The sequence below is a fragment of the Protomyctophum bolini genome (assembly GCF_963924005.1).
Source record: "Protomyctophum bolini genome assembly, chromosome: 11".
In the NCBI taxonomy this organism is placed as follows: domain Eukaryota; kingdom Metazoa; phylum Chordata; class Actinopteri; order Myctophiformes; family Myctophidae; genus Protomyctophum; species Protomyctophum bolini.
The window spans coordinates 36,841,498-36,859,409 of NC_137872.1; the positions used below are offsets into that span (position 1 = coordinate 36,841,498).

At 45.7% G+C, this 17,912-nt stretch overlaps 1 protein-coding gene across 1 annotated transcript in view; it reads right to left on the reverse strand.

Annotated features, from left to right (window-relative positions):
- Positions 1–202: 202 nt before the first annotated feature.
- The window catches only part of LOC308324493 (uncharacterized protein), a 37,437-nt gene continuing 19,727 nt past the window's right edge, over positions 203–17,912 (reverse strand). The window contains exons 3-5 of the mRNA XM_080776534.1: positions 16,107–17,228; positions 13,460–14,316; positions 203–5,243 (exon numbers count right to left, since the gene is read on the reverse strand). Of these exons, the coding sequence (XP_080632660.1) occupies positions 4,813–5,243; positions 13,460–14,316; positions 16,107–17,228 (2,410 nt within the window). The 3' untranslated portion in view covers positions 203–4,812. The remainder of the gene's footprint in view (positions 5,244–13,459; positions 14,317–16,106; positions 17,229–17,912) is intronic.

The window sequence follows — 17,912 nt, forward strand, 5'->3', positions numbered from 1 at the left end:
GAGAGTGCCTGTGGAGATAAATGAAGTGCTTGTCAGTTAAGTTCACACTCTGAATCTGTATTTTTAGTTTTTCTTTTCTTCTTTTTCTTTTCCCCTCAAAACACAGATAGGCCACTTTGCTAACGACGTCACAGCCCTATCTATTAAGCTCACATGTTCTACCGATAGTCCATTACGAGATGAAATAAATAAAAAGGTATAATGATTTGCAGTTCATGTATATATTTAAAAAAGAAAACGGTCATACAGGGGAAGTGATACAGAGGTACAATGACAATACATGAGCAAAACCAAAACAGCACCAAGGTTATACTTCTAAGGGGGTTGCCGTCACTTGAGCCATTTTATATCCCCTAAAAGTAATGTGGCGCCCCCCCCCCCCCCCCCCCCGTGACAAGTTGGGGTTTCTCTTGCCTGTAGGCTACGTCTGGCAAAGAACCCGAGGATAATCACCTGGTGGTTGACTAAACCTCAGTCTCTCAAGCCAGACAACTATTCCACAATCTTCAAATGCTTTACAGTCTGTAACTAATAACTATGTAGTCTCGTGAGCCTAATTCCACAATTTTTAAATGGTTCCGTCATACAGTCTGGAGCAACGGAAGATCTGAGAATGAACCCGGGGAGAAATCGGATGCGACGCCTCCTCCCCACTTCTGCCTTGTCTTCGCACTGTCCCATGATTAATCAAAATAATCAAAGACTATACGTTAGCTTGCCGTTTACCAGAAATGTGACATTTAAGTATCAAAATGTAAAGATATTTTAAAAGATATTCTGTGAACGGAAATTACTAAGGGAGGCTATGCAAGAGTAGTAACTATGCCTCCTGCAAGCCCGCAAACAGAAGCCGCGTCACCTTAAGCCGTGTCACCTTTTCGTCATTTCTGTTCACGGAAATATATTTAAAATATTGTTTTGCGTGTCCATTTCTGCGAAGGAGCAAGCTACATAATATGTGTCGACTGATTCGTAGTAAAAAGACAAACTGAAGCGACTGCAAAGATGAAGTGGAAGTGGGGTGGTGGTGGTGGGAGGCGCATTGTCACCGCTTCCATTGCACTGATTGTATGACGGAAGCATTCGGACATTGTGTGTCAATCATCCATCTCAACCTCAGCAGAGATGCATGCTATAGGACTGGGCCTCAAAAGAAGAAGGGCACTGCCTTGTGTTGTTCATGAAAATGGGCTCTTTATAACATTCTTTGCATTGTATTCTTGCTATTTTTTAATGCGTTTGGAAATGTAAAAACAGCAGTCCCACAATAGATATTGATTATCCAATCGATTATTTCAGTAAATGATCGATTGTCTATTATTTATTCATTTTATAACTGATTAGTTCGATTATAGCGGTTTGGGGGGGGAAGCATTACATTTCTGTTCCGGGCATTTAAAACATCAAAGGGCTTTTTGCTTTCTTTTGTTTTTTTCCCCTTCAGAATGAAAAAGATGGACTTCTGTGGCCCAGCATGTATATCTACCTTTGCCATACGGCATACTGTAAGTACAGTAGGCTATAGGCTGAACTCCCAATGAAACCAAAGAGGTTCACGTGACCTCTGCGGCATGACCCCCACATTGATATGTACAGTATTTGACCGCAGGCACGCCATTTTAGAAAAGAAAAGAAAATTACCGGTATACGAAATAATAAAATGTGACAGGGATCCCCATAAGAAAACAGCCAATCTACACGCTATGAGCTTGTAAATATAGGCCATTTATGAATAGCCGAAAAATGTAATAATAAAAAAAAACATTCCCAAAAAGGCATTTTTTCCCCCCCATGGATTAAAAACAAAATTCAATGATTCAATGACACATTTGTGAGCTTTTAGATCTGCCATTTTCACTAGTTGGGGTCCCCGTGGGAAAAAGGTCTCTAATCTAACCTCTCTTTTGGGTCTCGACCTGTGAAGTTTTGGAAGCAGCGCTCTGGAGAGAACCCTGTAGCACATTCCTCTAAACCGAGAAGGGTTTACCTCGCTACTCGGCATGGCTATGTCATCAACAACATCTAAGGTTTCCTTTCCGGGGTCAGTGTGGTGAGAACAGTCATGGCTTCAGAATGCCACCACACCAACGAGGGGGGCTTATAATATAAGGGGTACAAAATGGCTGCCACATAATCATCATCACAAAATGGCTGCAGGTGTGTGTGTGTTTTGTTTTTTTCTCTCTCCTTCCTTTCTGGCCAAGCTATAAAGTTCACAATGTGTTATCATTTCCATATCTTGAGGAAATTGTTTTAAAAAAGAAAACCTTCATTTTAAGACCATAATCCGCATCGTATATAAATGGAGAGTAGAAACGGTTACGTATGACGCGACTGGTTTTAGTTTGACTTTGTGGTTTGGCCAGAGACTGAGAGACACTTGTAGCTGAAGAGCATTAATGGCATCAAGAAAAAGATACATGTCATCATCACACATCGTCAATTATTTAAAGTCTACTTTTTTTTCCTCCTTTCTTTTCCTTTTTTTTTGTATACCACAACCTTTTAACTATACATGTCTGCTATCAGGCACAGCATTGAAAATACAAGGTGCCCAGATAATAACAAAACAAAATGTTATACAAATACAATACGGTTAACGAGAAAGACAATTAAAAGGATAGTTTATACTCGTTCAACCAACTCGTCTCTGAGGCGGATCGTAAATGTTTGCTGGTATAAGCAGGCTGCTTTTGTTTGAACCTGAAGTCGTGTTTGGGTGATTTTCCTTCAGGAACCAAAACCACATGGCTCCCTGCATTATAGCTTTGTCCGTGAAGACAAAATCACCCAAACCATTAGAGAGAGGGTAAGGATGAGAAGGAGTCGGTCCTTTTTCTTTTCGTGAACTATCCCTATAGCTTTTAGAGCCAGGCTGCTGTTTTTGTATAGGTCAGTGAGTTTGAACGTTTTGTGCCTGCCAGAAACACCAGTAAACACCATGTCTGAAGCTGAGAGAAGAGGCCGTACACAGTTTGCTGTCGTGCAGCACAGATTAGGTCACTATACTGTGTATACGCTCCCCCGCCCGGTGATGAGACAGTGTATACTTGGCAAGGTGGACAGCTGTGGTCCCGACATCCAAAACTAAAAAAAAAAAGAAAAACCCATTTGTGGTAATGAGTTTCATAGGTGGGTTTACGCTTTAATGTCCAGACAAAGATGGACGTATGGACATGTGTAAACAGTAACTGGTACTGATATATGGGCACATAATCTGTCTCTATAAAACCATTGTACAGCATGCACCCCTCCCTCCCTGGCGTACATCCCACCGGCCGCCCCTCCCAACAGCAGCAGCCCTCCTCCTCCTCCTCAGCCTTAACGAGGCGTGAAGGTCAACCCGGGAGGATCGAGAGAGGAAGTCGTTTTAAGTCCACCTCCAGTGCAGAAGTTTAAAAAAAAAATCCCTTCTTTGTCACGTAGATTTCACCAGACAGACAAAGACACCTGTCGGTTTTGAAGGGCAGACGGTGTTATAGCAGGACGCTTCATTGTTCCATGGTGGTTTCCCCCTCTTCATTTGCGCCTCGCTGAAAAGGCGATTCAGAGATATAGGATCAGCAGATAATTGTTCTCGTGCCATTGTTCAGGTCCAGTGTGTACACACGAGGACAGCGACGTATCAGAGCTGTCTTATATCGACAGAGGGGATTCCAACCGTCCACATTCAGCTGCCCCGTCCGTCAGCGTCTGTGGCAGAAATGACCATAAAACACCGCCATGCGGCTCCAGTGATGGACGCATGTTGTCTACAACAGCAGAGTCTTTAGAACGACGAGATGAGATACAAGAGACGCGCCGCTCAGCCTGTCAAGTCTTCACGCCACCTGCCACATTTTTTAGTCCTCATGTGATGTGAGAAGGAGGAACGTTTATTATAGGAGCCCATTTACCGCTAATGGAGAGAGTGCTTCAGTCACCCGTTCATTGTCCCCGGTGAAGCCCCGTTCACTGTCAATCAAAGCACTGGTTAGTGTCGATGGAGAGAACGCACCGTCTTCATCCATATACACTGTCAATAAGGGACACTTTTCACACCGCGTACTAATTCAGCTTTATAAGTTTCCAGTTGATTGTCAAGGGGGGGGGGAAATAAGTATCGGACTAACATAAACATGTTAGATGACTAACTTCAGATGTCTGATGATGGCTGGTTTGGGGGGGGGGGGGTGGTTTAGGGGGCCAAACGTGGACAATACACCACATCCAGGGAAAACCGATCGAGTGAGCGACGTCAGCCATTTGCAGATGATTTCTCCGTCACCACTGGTCTATACATTTTGCTCCAGATGTTTTGAGTCCGAAACTCCTCCCGCAAGACGTTTCAAGTATCATTGCTTTGTCTGTGGTCTGACTGATATCTCTTTACACCGGTAACACCATCTTCTCGTTTTCTTTTTTTTTTGCTCAAGATACAGTAGCACCTCGTTTCATGGTCTTTGGAGTTTGCCCAGTGTGGGGAGAGGGTTATGGGGGAGGGGCAGTCTTTTTTTTTTTTCCCTTCTGAATTTTTATCCCACGATTTTTGCAACACACTTTTTCACCCAGTTGTCAATTATCTAATGTAATCCGGGGCGCTAATACGCTTCCTCTGCCAACCTGGGGAGAGCAACGGACTGACCTCATGCTTCCTTCTATATGCATGAGGAGTCTTCTTTGCGCCTGACAGGGTGGGGGAGTTTCCCCAGTTGGACGTAGCGCGTGGAAGGAACACGTTATTCCAACCAGTCCGGGCATGGGGGGGGAAGGATGGTGGCTATGGGGCGGGGGTTGGTTGGGGGTGTATGGCTGAGGCGGTATAGGGCGGTCTTAAAGGAAAGGCCGTGACGGGATGGTGAGGAAGGCCGAGGCCGAGCCGCGGGACAGGCCGGGCGGGCTGCTCCAGTGCACCTTCATGTGGTGCCTCAGGTTGGAGCGGGACGAGAAGAGCTTGTCGCACTGCGTGCAGGAGAAGGGCTTCTCCTTGGTGTGGAGGCGCCGGTGGTTGACGAGCGCCGTGGAGACGCGGAACGACTTGCCGCAGTCGGGGCACTGGTGGCGCTTGGCCTCCGTGTGGATGCGCCGGTGGTTCTTGAGGGACATGAGGTTGGGGAACTCCTTCTGGCAGGCGTTGCAGAAGTAGCTGCCGGTCTTGTGGCTGTTCTTGTGGTTCAGCAGGGAGCTGGCGTGGCGGTAGGCGCGGCCGCACTGGTTGCAGACGTAGCTCTTGGTGCTGTCCGTGGAGCCCACGGGACTCAGGTCTGTGAGGAAGGGGAAGAAACGAGAGGAGGGGTTTTTGTTTTTGGTTGGGTGGTGGCGGGGCGCAAAAAAACAAACTGATGTGATGCTCAGATGTTATCGTTGCTGTCGGGGAGAAACCGCCTATGTCCTATATTTTTTTCTTCCAGTTTTTGTTTCGTAAATTAATGCCCTACCAGGTAGGACATTCATAGGGTCTTGTACCTGATCATACTACAGTACAGCGTCACACTAAACCATACAAGTAGAAGATACACAAGCGTGATGATCTGCTACTTTTGCTGTTTTTTCTTTTTTAGTTGAACCCTAAAGAGTTACATTTTTGGACGTATGAGGTTTCCAAACCCGACAGAGACGATGTATAAGTGATCAGAGCAAAAGGAACACTGTAAATAACATCTTGAAAGTTGACTGAAACGTTGTTGAACAGTTTACAGTGAGGGTGTTGTACAATGTACATGAAAGCAAAACGGTTGCTTGCATTAGAGTGAACAGTATAGTCGGGTGTTACATTGACTCAGTCGCTGAGAATATAAAAATGGACACAAGGGTCAGTGCATTTCTCTAGGTTTCATCAGGCCCAAAAGACGTAAATTCGAGATTCGTAGTTATTTTTTTGCGCTATAACGACAACAGTATTTTTCAATCACAACGTACTAACCCAAGTCATGAATGCCAATAGATATAATTTTTGTTTAAATGCTCATCATCATCATCAGACAAATGTTTCACGCTGAGCTACAAGAAATCGTAAAGTAAAAAAAAAAAAAAAAAAAAAAAACATATTTAAAGAAATAACCTTTGTGCTAAATTCTACCTCTTGGTTCTCTCATTAGCACACTGACCTGACCTCTGTCACTTCTGTCATCCGTCCTGCAACGCAATGCCATTTCATAGCACCCGTTTCAGTCTGTGGCCTGGGAGAGGTCAAGGTCGAGGTGAATTTGTTTTAAACGGTCAAACGGTATGATACGGATCTCAACTCTCTAACCACGGTTGGTTGGCAGTGGGGTCAAAAATCATCATTTAGATTTGTTTGGGGACCAATTGCAAACATCAACGGACGCAGCCCTTAAATCAGGCAGCCATGCACTGAAGTGTCATTATTTAGCATTAGAGTACTTTGTCCAACACTTTGTGTTTATTGCAAACACATGGACTGAGACTCACACAGAGCTTTATAGGCCAACAGGATCTCACCCGGGCAGGGAGGAACAGACAGTGTGACACCACTTTGAGATGCCTTATGGAACTTTTTTCAGAGACGGGTAAATGCAGCAGGTTGTAATATATATATATATATATATATATATATATCAATTATATATCAATACTCAGTGTGTTTAATTTAGGCGCCAACATGGCCAGCTGCTGTACAGCGAACGTCATTATCATTTACTGTATAACAGTGGAAAATACAAGCTGGTGACGCGTTGTGTGCGCTTGCTTGTAGATGCTGCTATTGTCCCGATTCGTCACACGCCAAAGTAGTTCAGGGTAAGTAAAGTGGTGATTGGTGAAGCTGCGTTTTAGTCATGAAAAAGGTTCATATTGCACAGAAAGTTTCCCCTGTACACGTCCTGTGCTAAATTAGGTGCTTGTTAAAGGGCATGTGTTCTGTAGGAGGATCATTAGTTGACTAAAACAAGTAGTTCACCCAAAAAATGACTTATTTTCTATCAACCGCTCGTCTCACAAAGCCTTTTTTCAGTTTTTGTCATTCCCGAGCCCATAATTTGATGAACGGCAGATACTCAAAGAGTCTCCTACTCCTACCGAGTCTCCTATTACCTGAACAAAACCTACAAAATATCCATGAATTCAGGGCTTCACGGGGTGTGAAACTGATTGTTCCTTTAAGTTGCATATCGTTCGGGGTGCTGAATGGAGAACTTTACAACTTTGTTCCAAGTTTATTTGCCTTATTGCGTGATTCGTCTCCGTCCGAAATAAATCTGGTCAGATTATTGGGAGAACATGAGGAATTCAGTCCACCCTGCATTGCCAATCAATTCTCCGAGCCTTGTTGATGCACATCTAGGCCTGTCACAATTATTTATAATTAAGATAATCGAAATTATTTTTGCATAGTCGTCAATCGTTTTCCAACTTTCCATATTGAAAAATGTCCATGCATTTCTAAACATTTTTCAAAAATAGCAGAAATAGCAGATCTACAAGCTTACAACACATGCTGTAAACTTGTAGATCAACGAATTCCGCTATTTTGTACATTATTTGGAAAGAAAATATGAAACAATAATAAATGTGTCAGTGATTTCATTGGATATATTCAAGTTATTCGTCGTCATATGTGCAATTTGTGATTACGAAGCCTTAAGAGGCAAACAGAAAATACAAATTGAAACGTGTTCAATGCAAAGAACCAAATTAAATCGTTAACCGCAGTTATTGTTGTGACAATTAAATGTGAACTTGACATTTGTAATCGTGACAGCCCCAACTATACATCGAAGACCGTTTCTTGGCAAAATACACACACTTTAGTTTGCAGCTGCCGATATCCCACCCCAAACGATGAGTCACTTGGAAGGGAATTATTGAACATTGCCCCAATTAAAATGCAATTTTTGGTTTTCCACATTATATTTAAATCAAATTAATCTCTTAATCTGAGCTGGTAAGGTTTCACCGTCCCCCAGCTTTGGTGGGGAATCAAGCCCATCAACGTCTGGTTCTGGGACATTCCTTTAACCCATTTTGCGCGGGAACCCCTTTTGGTGTTTCAAGCATTGCGTTATACTTTAGCTATTGAAAATAGCAGATCTACAAGCTCATAGCGCTACGAGCTCGTAGATCTGCCATTTTTGAAAAATCGTGAAAATGTGGCGTAAATCTTTGAATATATTCTTTCAGAGCGAACGTTTTTAATTCCGAGGGGTTCCTGGAACAACATATTTTGAGATGGGGGGGTGGGGTCGACGGCCAATTACATATATTTTTGGGGGTCCTTGACATGAAAATGTTTGAGAACCACAGGCATAGAAACATGGGTTTTTCAGAACACCGTCAGGATTTAAAGGCATTTGTAGAATCGTCCCGAGTCTAAATGAGTTAACCACCAGGGCGTCATCCAAAAAAAAGGGAGGAAAGACAAAAATAACTTTCTTTAAAGGGTTTCAACTTTTCCTTTTTCAAAATGAGATTCTCAGACACGCCATGTGGCAGTACCGTTTGACACAAGAACCACCATTGTGTTGAAATCGAACACAATGTTCCTGTATAATAATTTGGTTGTCGGCGACTAATTCAGGACATCCGGGGCTTTTGTCGCTCAGCCACTGGCCGAGAAAACCTAGGGAAGTAGGTATTTTTTCCACTTTGAAAAACATGTTTGGGGGTAGATCATTATTTGATATTCAATTGAAACAAATCAGACAAGCTTGCTTCCAATATAGTCATTGTAACTTCAAACTCCATGTTAACCATCATAGATTCATTAAAAAAAATAAAAAAAATCAATCATATCAATGAATCCATCATGGTTACTTACAATAGTCTGAAGTTACAATGTGTTTGTATAGGAAGGGGGGGGGGGGGGGCATGTCATAAAAATGAATAAGAAAAATGTCTAAAGCAGTGGGACAAAAATCTGATATCTCCATAATAATTCTGAGTTGTAGTCTCGTTATGTTGCGTTTACATTTGCGCTGTGGCAGTGCTTCAATATGTCACAAGTCTCGCGTTGATCCCGCCTCTAAAGCGACCTCACATACAGCCGCATATCGCTCCGGCCAGAATTGGACCGGAGGAGTACGTACATCATCTCTGCCTGAGAGTTCCCAGACTTCCCCCTGCTGGCAGAATGCAAATGTTGTCCAGCAGGGGGCAGTGGTTTCACCAGGGCTACTGTAGACTGTTAAATTGACCTGCAAACATGTTTTGAAAGTGAAACATCCCTTAGACCTTTACCTGGCAGCCAATGACTGAAGACATTCTCAATTTAAATTCACACCCATAGTTGCCGTGTACAACAAGCAGCCTTCTTTTACCGCTCTGCCACGGAGCAACTACCTCGGGGGCTTTACGCAAGGGCACTTTGAGCTTCCCTAAATGAGTAGTCTATACAGACCCAAACGGTGTGCCCGAGAGACAAGTCCCGGTTTGCAGGAGGATTTTTGTGACCACACATTGTTGCGGTTTTCAACATTTTTCATACCAAGGCCGGGAAGGACCATTATTTATTTGGCATCCGAGCCGATTTTAGCCTCAGGATTTTTTTCCCACAATTCCATGCTGTATTGATTGACGTTACCATTAAGAGCGATAACAGGCAAACGTTGATCGAAATAATTTGCCTACATTTAATCTAATTGTTAAACATCTGCATTACTTAATTTACAAGAAGTTACACAAGCATTTAACTCATTCGGTTTAATTTCCCCAAGATCATCATTTAGCTGCATGGGGACCACCTGGAATCCCTTCAAGGTCCACCGATAGTCCCCAGACCACTGGTTTGAATACCACTGACGTAACCTAAATTTAATTGTAAACATCAAAGGCAAATTTCATACCCTCCATTGGAACCATTTTCAACATCACGTTCCAATTCTGGGCACGTTATTTGTAGGCAGAAATTGTGTATTTTAAGGGCACGGTCACACCGCACTTTTATTCTACCTATGAGGGCAGATTCTGCCAATGCACTTCAATCTGAAAAGAGCAGTTTTGCTGTCATTTGCTGGGGAAAAAGCTCCATTCAGATTGAAGTGCATGGACAGACTCCGCACACATGGGTGGAATAAAAGTGCGGCGTGACCGTGCCCTTATGAATTAGTTTTAAAAATTTACAATTTTGACTTGGCCTTGGACAGAACCACTGCTCTTAGTGTGATTAGTTGTAAGGAGAATGGATGAACAACACTGTTCTGGACTCGTTTTTTTTTTCTTTTTCTTTTTCCAGCTATTTATTTTCAGTACTCAGCAGTAACGGTTATAGTATGTGGACAAAGTATTTTTTTTTCTTCGTTAAGAAATGAATTATCAAAACATAGTTTATAAAAGTGTATAGTAAGCATTACATAATTATATGCATGAGAAAGAGGGAAGAAAAGTTAGAACTTAAAAAAAAAAAAAACGGTTATAATTTTGTTCAAAGAAAAAAAAAAAAAAAAAGGAAATCTGGCGTCAAAAAAAAAGAAATAAAACTGGAAATGCAAGTCGGGAAAATTGTCCACTCAGGAAAAATAATAATCTAAGTCCAACATATGACGGTGGAGGTGCAGACGGAGAGAATGTACAGTCCTATCGTCGTGTCCTAGATCACACAACTCCTACAAGCACTTGACGGTCACTTTGACGGCGGTTTAGACTTCACTAGCCCCGCTGCTGTTGCTCCAAGAACATTGTGTTGCACGCACACGCACGCACACACACGCACACACACACACACACACACACTCACAGGCTTCCGAATATAGTCGAAACATTTTAAAAATAAAATGCAATTAAATAGAAAGGAGAAAAAAATTAAAAAGACACCAATAAATACAAGTTACCATAAAAGTATAAAAACTTCACACAACGGGGGGGAGGTGGGAGAGAAGGAAAAAAAATGTTTGAATGATGTGGATTGAAGAATTTTTCTTTTTTATCCCACCAAAGTCTTCCCTTTTCCAGTGAGTTGGATTTTTGCGGTGGAATCGGAGAATGGAGGGGACATTACGTTAAACAAGAGTCCAGTCAAAGTTGGTGAAGAGCGGACACACACACACACACACACACACACACACCAGAGGAACAAAGTTAACGATACTGTCACAATCTCAACTCTGAAAGAAAACAAAAACTTTTCCGTCATTGTAATACGATTGCTCCTTAGTTGTATGTAACTACAATCAAAACACATTAAACAGCATTTTTTTTCTCTTCCCCTGGTTGTGGTTGTGAGACACACACACACACACACACACAGTTTTTTCCCCCCAAGACGTGTGACAAACCCAGAACTAAAATGGGTCTTGAAACGGTTTGACTACAGATAGTCTCCTCAGATGGAGCAAGTGTTCATTTTTGGGAGTCCATCTTGGCTCCATGTCAGGAAAACAAAAAGGATAGGATTACGTGGGGGGGGGGGGGGGTTGGTGGGTGATTTTCTTTTCTTACATCAAACACATCTTCTAAACTCACATCCTAAAGACTAGCGCCGTCCATTACAAGTGTTAATAATAATAATAATAATAATGATATAAATTAATGCATTACTACAATGATCTGTCTTTTCTCTTATAAAAAAGGAGGTACTGTAGTAATAATACAGTCAGGGTTACGAGTACAATAGTCAATATACATGATAAAACAAAAACAAAAAATATGCTGGCACAGGCCTAATAATATACATGTTCCTTTCTCTTTTTTTTTTACGTTTCGCTTTCAACAAGTTTATTTTTTTTCTCCCCCCCCCCCCCCCCCTTTCCTTTCACCTTTTTCTATGCGTAAACCACAACCTAATTGGCCTTATTAGTACACCTGTAGATGGTTTTTGAAACACATCATGTCGCCCAGCAGGCGTTTTGACAGTCTGGAATAAACGTGGACGAATGAGTGTGGCTAAATGAGCCAGAGTGTGCACGCGCATGAGAAGAGGACGGGGGGAAGAACTCTCATAAAAAGGAGGCAGCCCGAGATATGAGATGGGGATTATTGGGCTACAAGGCTTTGAAACGTATCTTTGTGTTGCAATGAGCACGCACAGTCGCACACACACACACACACACACACACGTTAAAAACAGTTAAAACCACACACGGAGAAAGAGAGTCAAGGACAGAGAGCAATGTGTCTCGGCCGCGTCAGTTCCTACAGTGGTCTTTGTCAACTCTCCCTTCAAATCCCCCATTAAGAAATATTAAGAAATGAAAAACGACTGCCTCTTTTTTGGTCGCCATCAAATGTATACATAATCTGGATACACTTGGCTGTTCACACTCATGGCGATAACCTTCCCCAAACAAACGGAAAGAAAATGGTTGAATTTGTTAGTTTTTTTTAACGATCAACGGTTCAAAACTGAAACAAAGGCCGCGAGAAAAAGGCTTTTAACAAGCAAACTCATCATCATCATCCTCTTGCAGCATCACACTATAGGTCGCGGTCGTGTGACGAATGGAGAGAGCACAGAAAAGCAACCTCAAGCGTTACACCCGAATTGGTTCTTGAGTACCCAAATCATCATTTCAGACCCGCACTTTGTTGCCTCCAGAACTACATACCGACCCGACCAACCCGGCCCTTCAATATACACAGGTACATTTTCCCTGGCTTCATCTCCCCCCCCTCAAGCCTGCTCAGCCCGGCTGTCTGTCCGTCCGTCCGTCCGTCTGCCAGTCAGTTCATTTGTCAGTCAGTCTCTACAACAGGACTTAAAACAGCCGGGTTTGCTCAGCCTACTATGGGTCAGGCGCCCCCAAACGGGCCACACAACAGCAGCAGCAGCATCACGGGGGGGGAAGGGGTGGGGGTTTCAGTCCCGGGAATCAATCTTTTATTTGTGTGATTTGTGAGAGTAGGTGTTGGGAGGCACAAGGCAGATGTACCAGTGATTCAGTCCACGTAGCGAGGGTTTATAAAAGACTACATTGTTTCTGCCTGGCAGTCTGCCTGTCAGTCGGTCCATCCTACTCAATTGGGGGGGGGGGGGGGGGGGTTTATCATAGAAAAGGTTCAAGAAGGGAAAATGACCGTGTAATAGGGTCCATTTATATAGGCCACTGTAACGACATAGGCCAAATAATGCAAGATGTGCGGAGGTGTATCGAAATGGTGAATATCCGTCCTCCATTTTGAGTCCCCTCTTTCCCCCCCCGCCACCTTATTTTATGCATGGCATCCATCTTGTGTCCTCCCCCCTCTGTGTGTGTGTGTGTGTGTGTGCGCACATGTGGCATGCAGGAACTAGCAGTGTGTCTAAAGCCATGCAACCTGTCCATCAGACACACCTATCCTCTTTACACCACAAGCCACACACGGACACCACAATGACAATGAGGAAGAGGAGGAGAGGGAGGACACCGAGGAGGAGGAGGAAGACATGTTTTGGCACCTCCAGAAAACCTTGGCATTCGAGTAGGCTCCCCGCCCCGCCCGCCCCTTCCTAGCTAAAACCCCACCCCCCCTCTCTCTCTCTCTCTCCCTGTGAACGACTTAAAAACAAAAACGCAGTAGCCTTTTTATATGAAGGCGCCGCCGGGCATACCCAGGAAGTTGGGCGCGCCCATGGACATGGAGGGGGGCGCCGGCGTGGAGCTGTTCCAGTGCACCTTCATGTGGTGGCGCACGTTGGAGCGCGACGAGAAGCGCTTGTCGCACTGCGTGCAGGAGAAGGGCTTCTCCTTGGTGTGGATGCGGCGGTGGCAGACGAGCTGGCTGGAGACGCGGAACGACTTGCCGCACTCGGGGCACTGGAAGCGCTTGGGCTCCGTGTGGATGCGCCGGTGGTTCTTGAGGGACATGAGGTTGGGGAACTCCTTCTGGCAGACGTTGCAGAAGTAGCTGCCGGTCTTGTGGGTGTTCTTGTGGTTCAGCAGGGAGCTGGCGTGGCGGTAGCTGTGGCCGCACTGGTCGCACGCGTGGGGCTTGTGCACGCTGCTGCTGCCGCCGCCGCCGCCTCCTCCTCCTCCTCCGGCGCGGCGTTTCCCCATGCCTTGGTGGTGGTGGTGGTGGGTGCCGCCGCCCCAGCCCAGCTCCTGGGAGCCCCCCGGCCGAGGCTGCTGGGATCTGGGCTGGCGAGGCTGGCCGTGGCTGACCTCCAGGTGGAGGCGGAGGCTGGACTGGGTGGGGAAGGCGCGCTGGCAGGCGCGGCAGGTGAGCTCGCGCTGCTTCTGGTGAACGCGGCGGTGGTTGTAGAGCTGCGAGGCCACGCGGAAGGCCTTGCCGCAGTCGTGGCAGCGGTGGCGGCGCGTCTCCGAGTGGATGCGGCGGTGGTTCTTGAGGGCGAGCAGGTTGGAGTAGGTCTTGAGGCAGACGGCGCAGTGGTAGATGCCGACGGTGTGGGTGTTCTTGTGGTTGATGAGGGAGCTGGCGTGGCGGTAGGCGCGGCCGCACTGATCACATCTGTGCAGGGGGGGGAAAGAGGAAGGAGGAAAGGAGGAGGGAGGAGGGAAGGAAGCGAGAGAATAGATTAGCAACTGAATATGGTCCTTTTTGTTTTCACTATTCTAACCATCATTCCATCTCAGCTACTGGTTACCACTTAGAGAATCATTAGTTTAATATAAATATTTTTTTTATCAATGTACTGTTAAAAACTCATTGCCTGCCAAACGGGGTTAAAACAGGTTCTGAGCCCCATGTCTCAGACCGTCAAGAACGATTTAAAACAAGTTTTTATTAGATTTTTATTCTATATTGAATTAAGCTCGTTCCTTCTCCTCTCTGCCATCTACATATAGGTATGGATACAAAGCCAATGACATTGGGGGGGGGGAAAGAAAGTCAGGCTCTGCCTGCTTCAATGACAGCTGGATTTGTAAAAAAAAAACCACCTTTATCTCAGATTATTTTCCCAAGATTGTGTTTTTGACTACAAAAAAAAAAAGCTCGTTTTATTCACGACTCGTAAGTAAAGAAGCGTCGCTGGTTGGTTGGTTTCTCTGGTTGGTCCGCGCCGGAGCGTCGCTTAGCCGTATAACGTCGGGGGTTCAAGGACCCGGGGAAATGTTTTAAGCCTTGAATAAGGGTATACGTCTCACTGGAGGGGCACCTTTTGGGTGGGCAGGGAACGGACATACAAGACTCAAAACACTTCTGGCAGTCAATGAGTTTAAGTAAGCTAATCTAGCCACAATACAGGTATATGATCTGAAATCCGGCTTTCAGCTTTTAAAAGAGTGCTACTAAGTGGTGTACCATTTTTTTCCCCCTTCTAAACTAGGTTTCCTTATAAGTCACATGGGGGGGGTTGGGGTGAGGTGGTGGGGGGGTGCAGGGGAGAAGCTATATATACAAACAACTGGGTTTTTCATGAAGGGACTTTAAAAGGAGGTGTCTGGTGCTCCCTGCACTGCACACATCGGGCAGAAGCTTCCAACGGCTTCTCTCACGGGTATACATACAAGCCTCTTTCAAGGCTTTAACCAACATCTTTAAAAACATCTATACCGCCGCATGTCACTGTAGCAGAAATCGTTTGTACCATAGTTCCATGTGGCCATTAAAAAAAAAGCAAATACGTGAGGAATACTAAGGCCCTGTGCAGTGCAGCTAGCTCCAAACACTTCCTTCTCCATCCCTGAGATTTTAGGCTTATTGTTATTAAGAAGAGATCAAATTCAAGAGCCATAACTAAAGCCCCGTAAATTGAAAGTGTAATAAATATAGATTATATATTCTAAAAAATCACTGGCCAGCAATACCAATATTACACCTACACAACAGTCAACCACAAACATAAAAACACTACAGTCATAACAAGTGTATAAGGAACACACAAAGAAAACGTGCTACAAAAAGAACCACTTGAAAATCGGTGTCAATTTATCGGTATTTTTTGTTTTTGCTTTTTGGGTAAAGAGAAAACAAAACAGAAAGCAATGCATCTAAATAGTGAAAATATTTGATTGCAGACCAGCCTAAGAAAGACAAACCAAAATAGCAAAAAAAAAAAAAAAAAAACTAGTGAGATATATGCTAACTGAAAGCAAAACGGGATTGACTTATCTGTTCTCTCTCTCCACTAATTCAATTTGTCCAAACTTCAGAAAAATCCGAATTCCGGCACGCGAATGGTCCCAAGGAAGCCGGATTGGAGATCATATACCTGTAATAGACATGTAGAGACCTATATTGATCTTCCACTACGGGGTTTTTTCAACTCGTAGAAGCACAAACAGACGTGAACTCACGTGTACCGCTCTTCGCCCTCTCCCGGTGGTCCGGCGGACTTCATCCTGCCTTCCATGCCTACCTGGTTGTCCCCACAGCGGTGCCGGGCCAAGCCCGACCTCCCCTGGAAGCTCTTCCCGCAGCTGGGGCAGCCGAACGGCGTGGCGCCCTCCTCGTGGACCTTGGCGTGGTTGCGGAGGAACCTGGCCAGCCGGAAGGCCTTGCCGCACGTGTGGCAGATGTGCTTCTTCCGCTGCGTGTGGATGCGCATGTGGTTGCGCAGCGCCATGTAGTTGGTGTACGGCTTGTCGCAGAAGTTGCAGCGGAAGTCGCCCGTCTTGTGCGTGTGCTTGTGGTTCAGCAGCGAGCTGGCGTGCTTGTACGCGCAGCTGCAGAGGTCGCACGCGTAGGGCCGCTCGTCGGAGTCCAGGTCGACCGTGCTGCTGCGGTCGAGGCTCATGGAGCTGTTGACGGAGGCCGAGGACGACGGCAGATGCTGGGCCGGGCAGTCGTGGGCTGCGAGCTCGTCGGCCGTGGCGAACCCCTCGCAGCAGCCGTCGCACTCAAAATCCATCTGGGCGCCGGGGCCCTGCGGGCCCTTGCAGAGGCCCGCCGTGGTGTGCGTGGCGAGCTGCTTCTGCGTGCGGAAGCCCTTGCCGCACTCCTGGCAGTTGTGCTTCTTCTGGGCGAAGTGGAGGCGCAGGTGGTTCTTCATGGCCAGCCGGTTGGGGTAGGTGGAGTTGCACACGTTGCAGTGGTACTCGCCGATCTTGTGGAGGTTCTTGTGGTTGGCCAGGCTGCCCGCGTGGCGGTAGGTCTTGCCGCACTCGTCGCAGGCGAAGGGCCGGCGGCCGCCCTCGGACTGGTCGAACTTCTGGGGCCGGGAGGTCCCGGCCGAGGAGTAGGGCTTCTTGAAGCCCTGCGACGACTGATATTTGACGCTCTGGCCTCCGCCTCCGCCTTGGCCTCGGGACGCGTCGTGCCGCTGGTGCATCTGGGAGGTGCCGGGCTGCTGCTGGAAGCGCGAGCCGTTGGGGCCCGTGCGGACCAGGCCCTTGGCCCGGTGCTCCTCGTGCAGACGCAGGTGGTTGATGAGCTGCTTCTGGATCTTGAAGGCCTTGCCGCACTCCTCACACTTGTGCCTGCAGTGGAGAGGAGCAGAAGGAGATGGAGATAAGATTGGCGAATTCCCACCCCGTGTTAAAACACAGACATTTTTTTTTAAGTGCCAACCCAGGTTGCTGAGAGAGACTTCAAATGCCATATCAGACTTTTTTTTAAATGCAGTTGGTCAAAGTCAGCTTTCTAAACCAGGGGTTCTCAAAACAGGACCCGTAAATGGATTGTATTGATGAATATCGATGGCATTTGGTCGCAAACCCCCAATCTGAAAATATTGTGTCAAGGACCACCCCCATAAAACAATTTGTAAACTTTTTTCTCAAAATGAGGGAAGCTAGCCCTCCTATAAACAGGTTCAACGTTTGTCTTTAGTTCAATGTTTGTTTTGTAAATGCATAGACAATGAAGGGAAAGTGGTACGTCATAATGTGTCATTTACGTAATATTGTCTCTTTATTGTCGACACCCTGAGTGCACAGGACGGAGTTCTCTGCCCTCTCAGTTAGTAACGGCCAGCGCTCAAGACGGAGATTGATCAAAAAGACGGCGATTATTGATATCAAAACCGATCACATCGCTCCACAGGCTCAATGTTTTTCTCCAGTGGGACGTCATCGATAACGTCCCCCCCCCCCCCTCCATTTCAGCCGATCGAGAATAATAAATCGCTGGGCGCTATGATTTAATAAGCCCCTGCGTTCGGG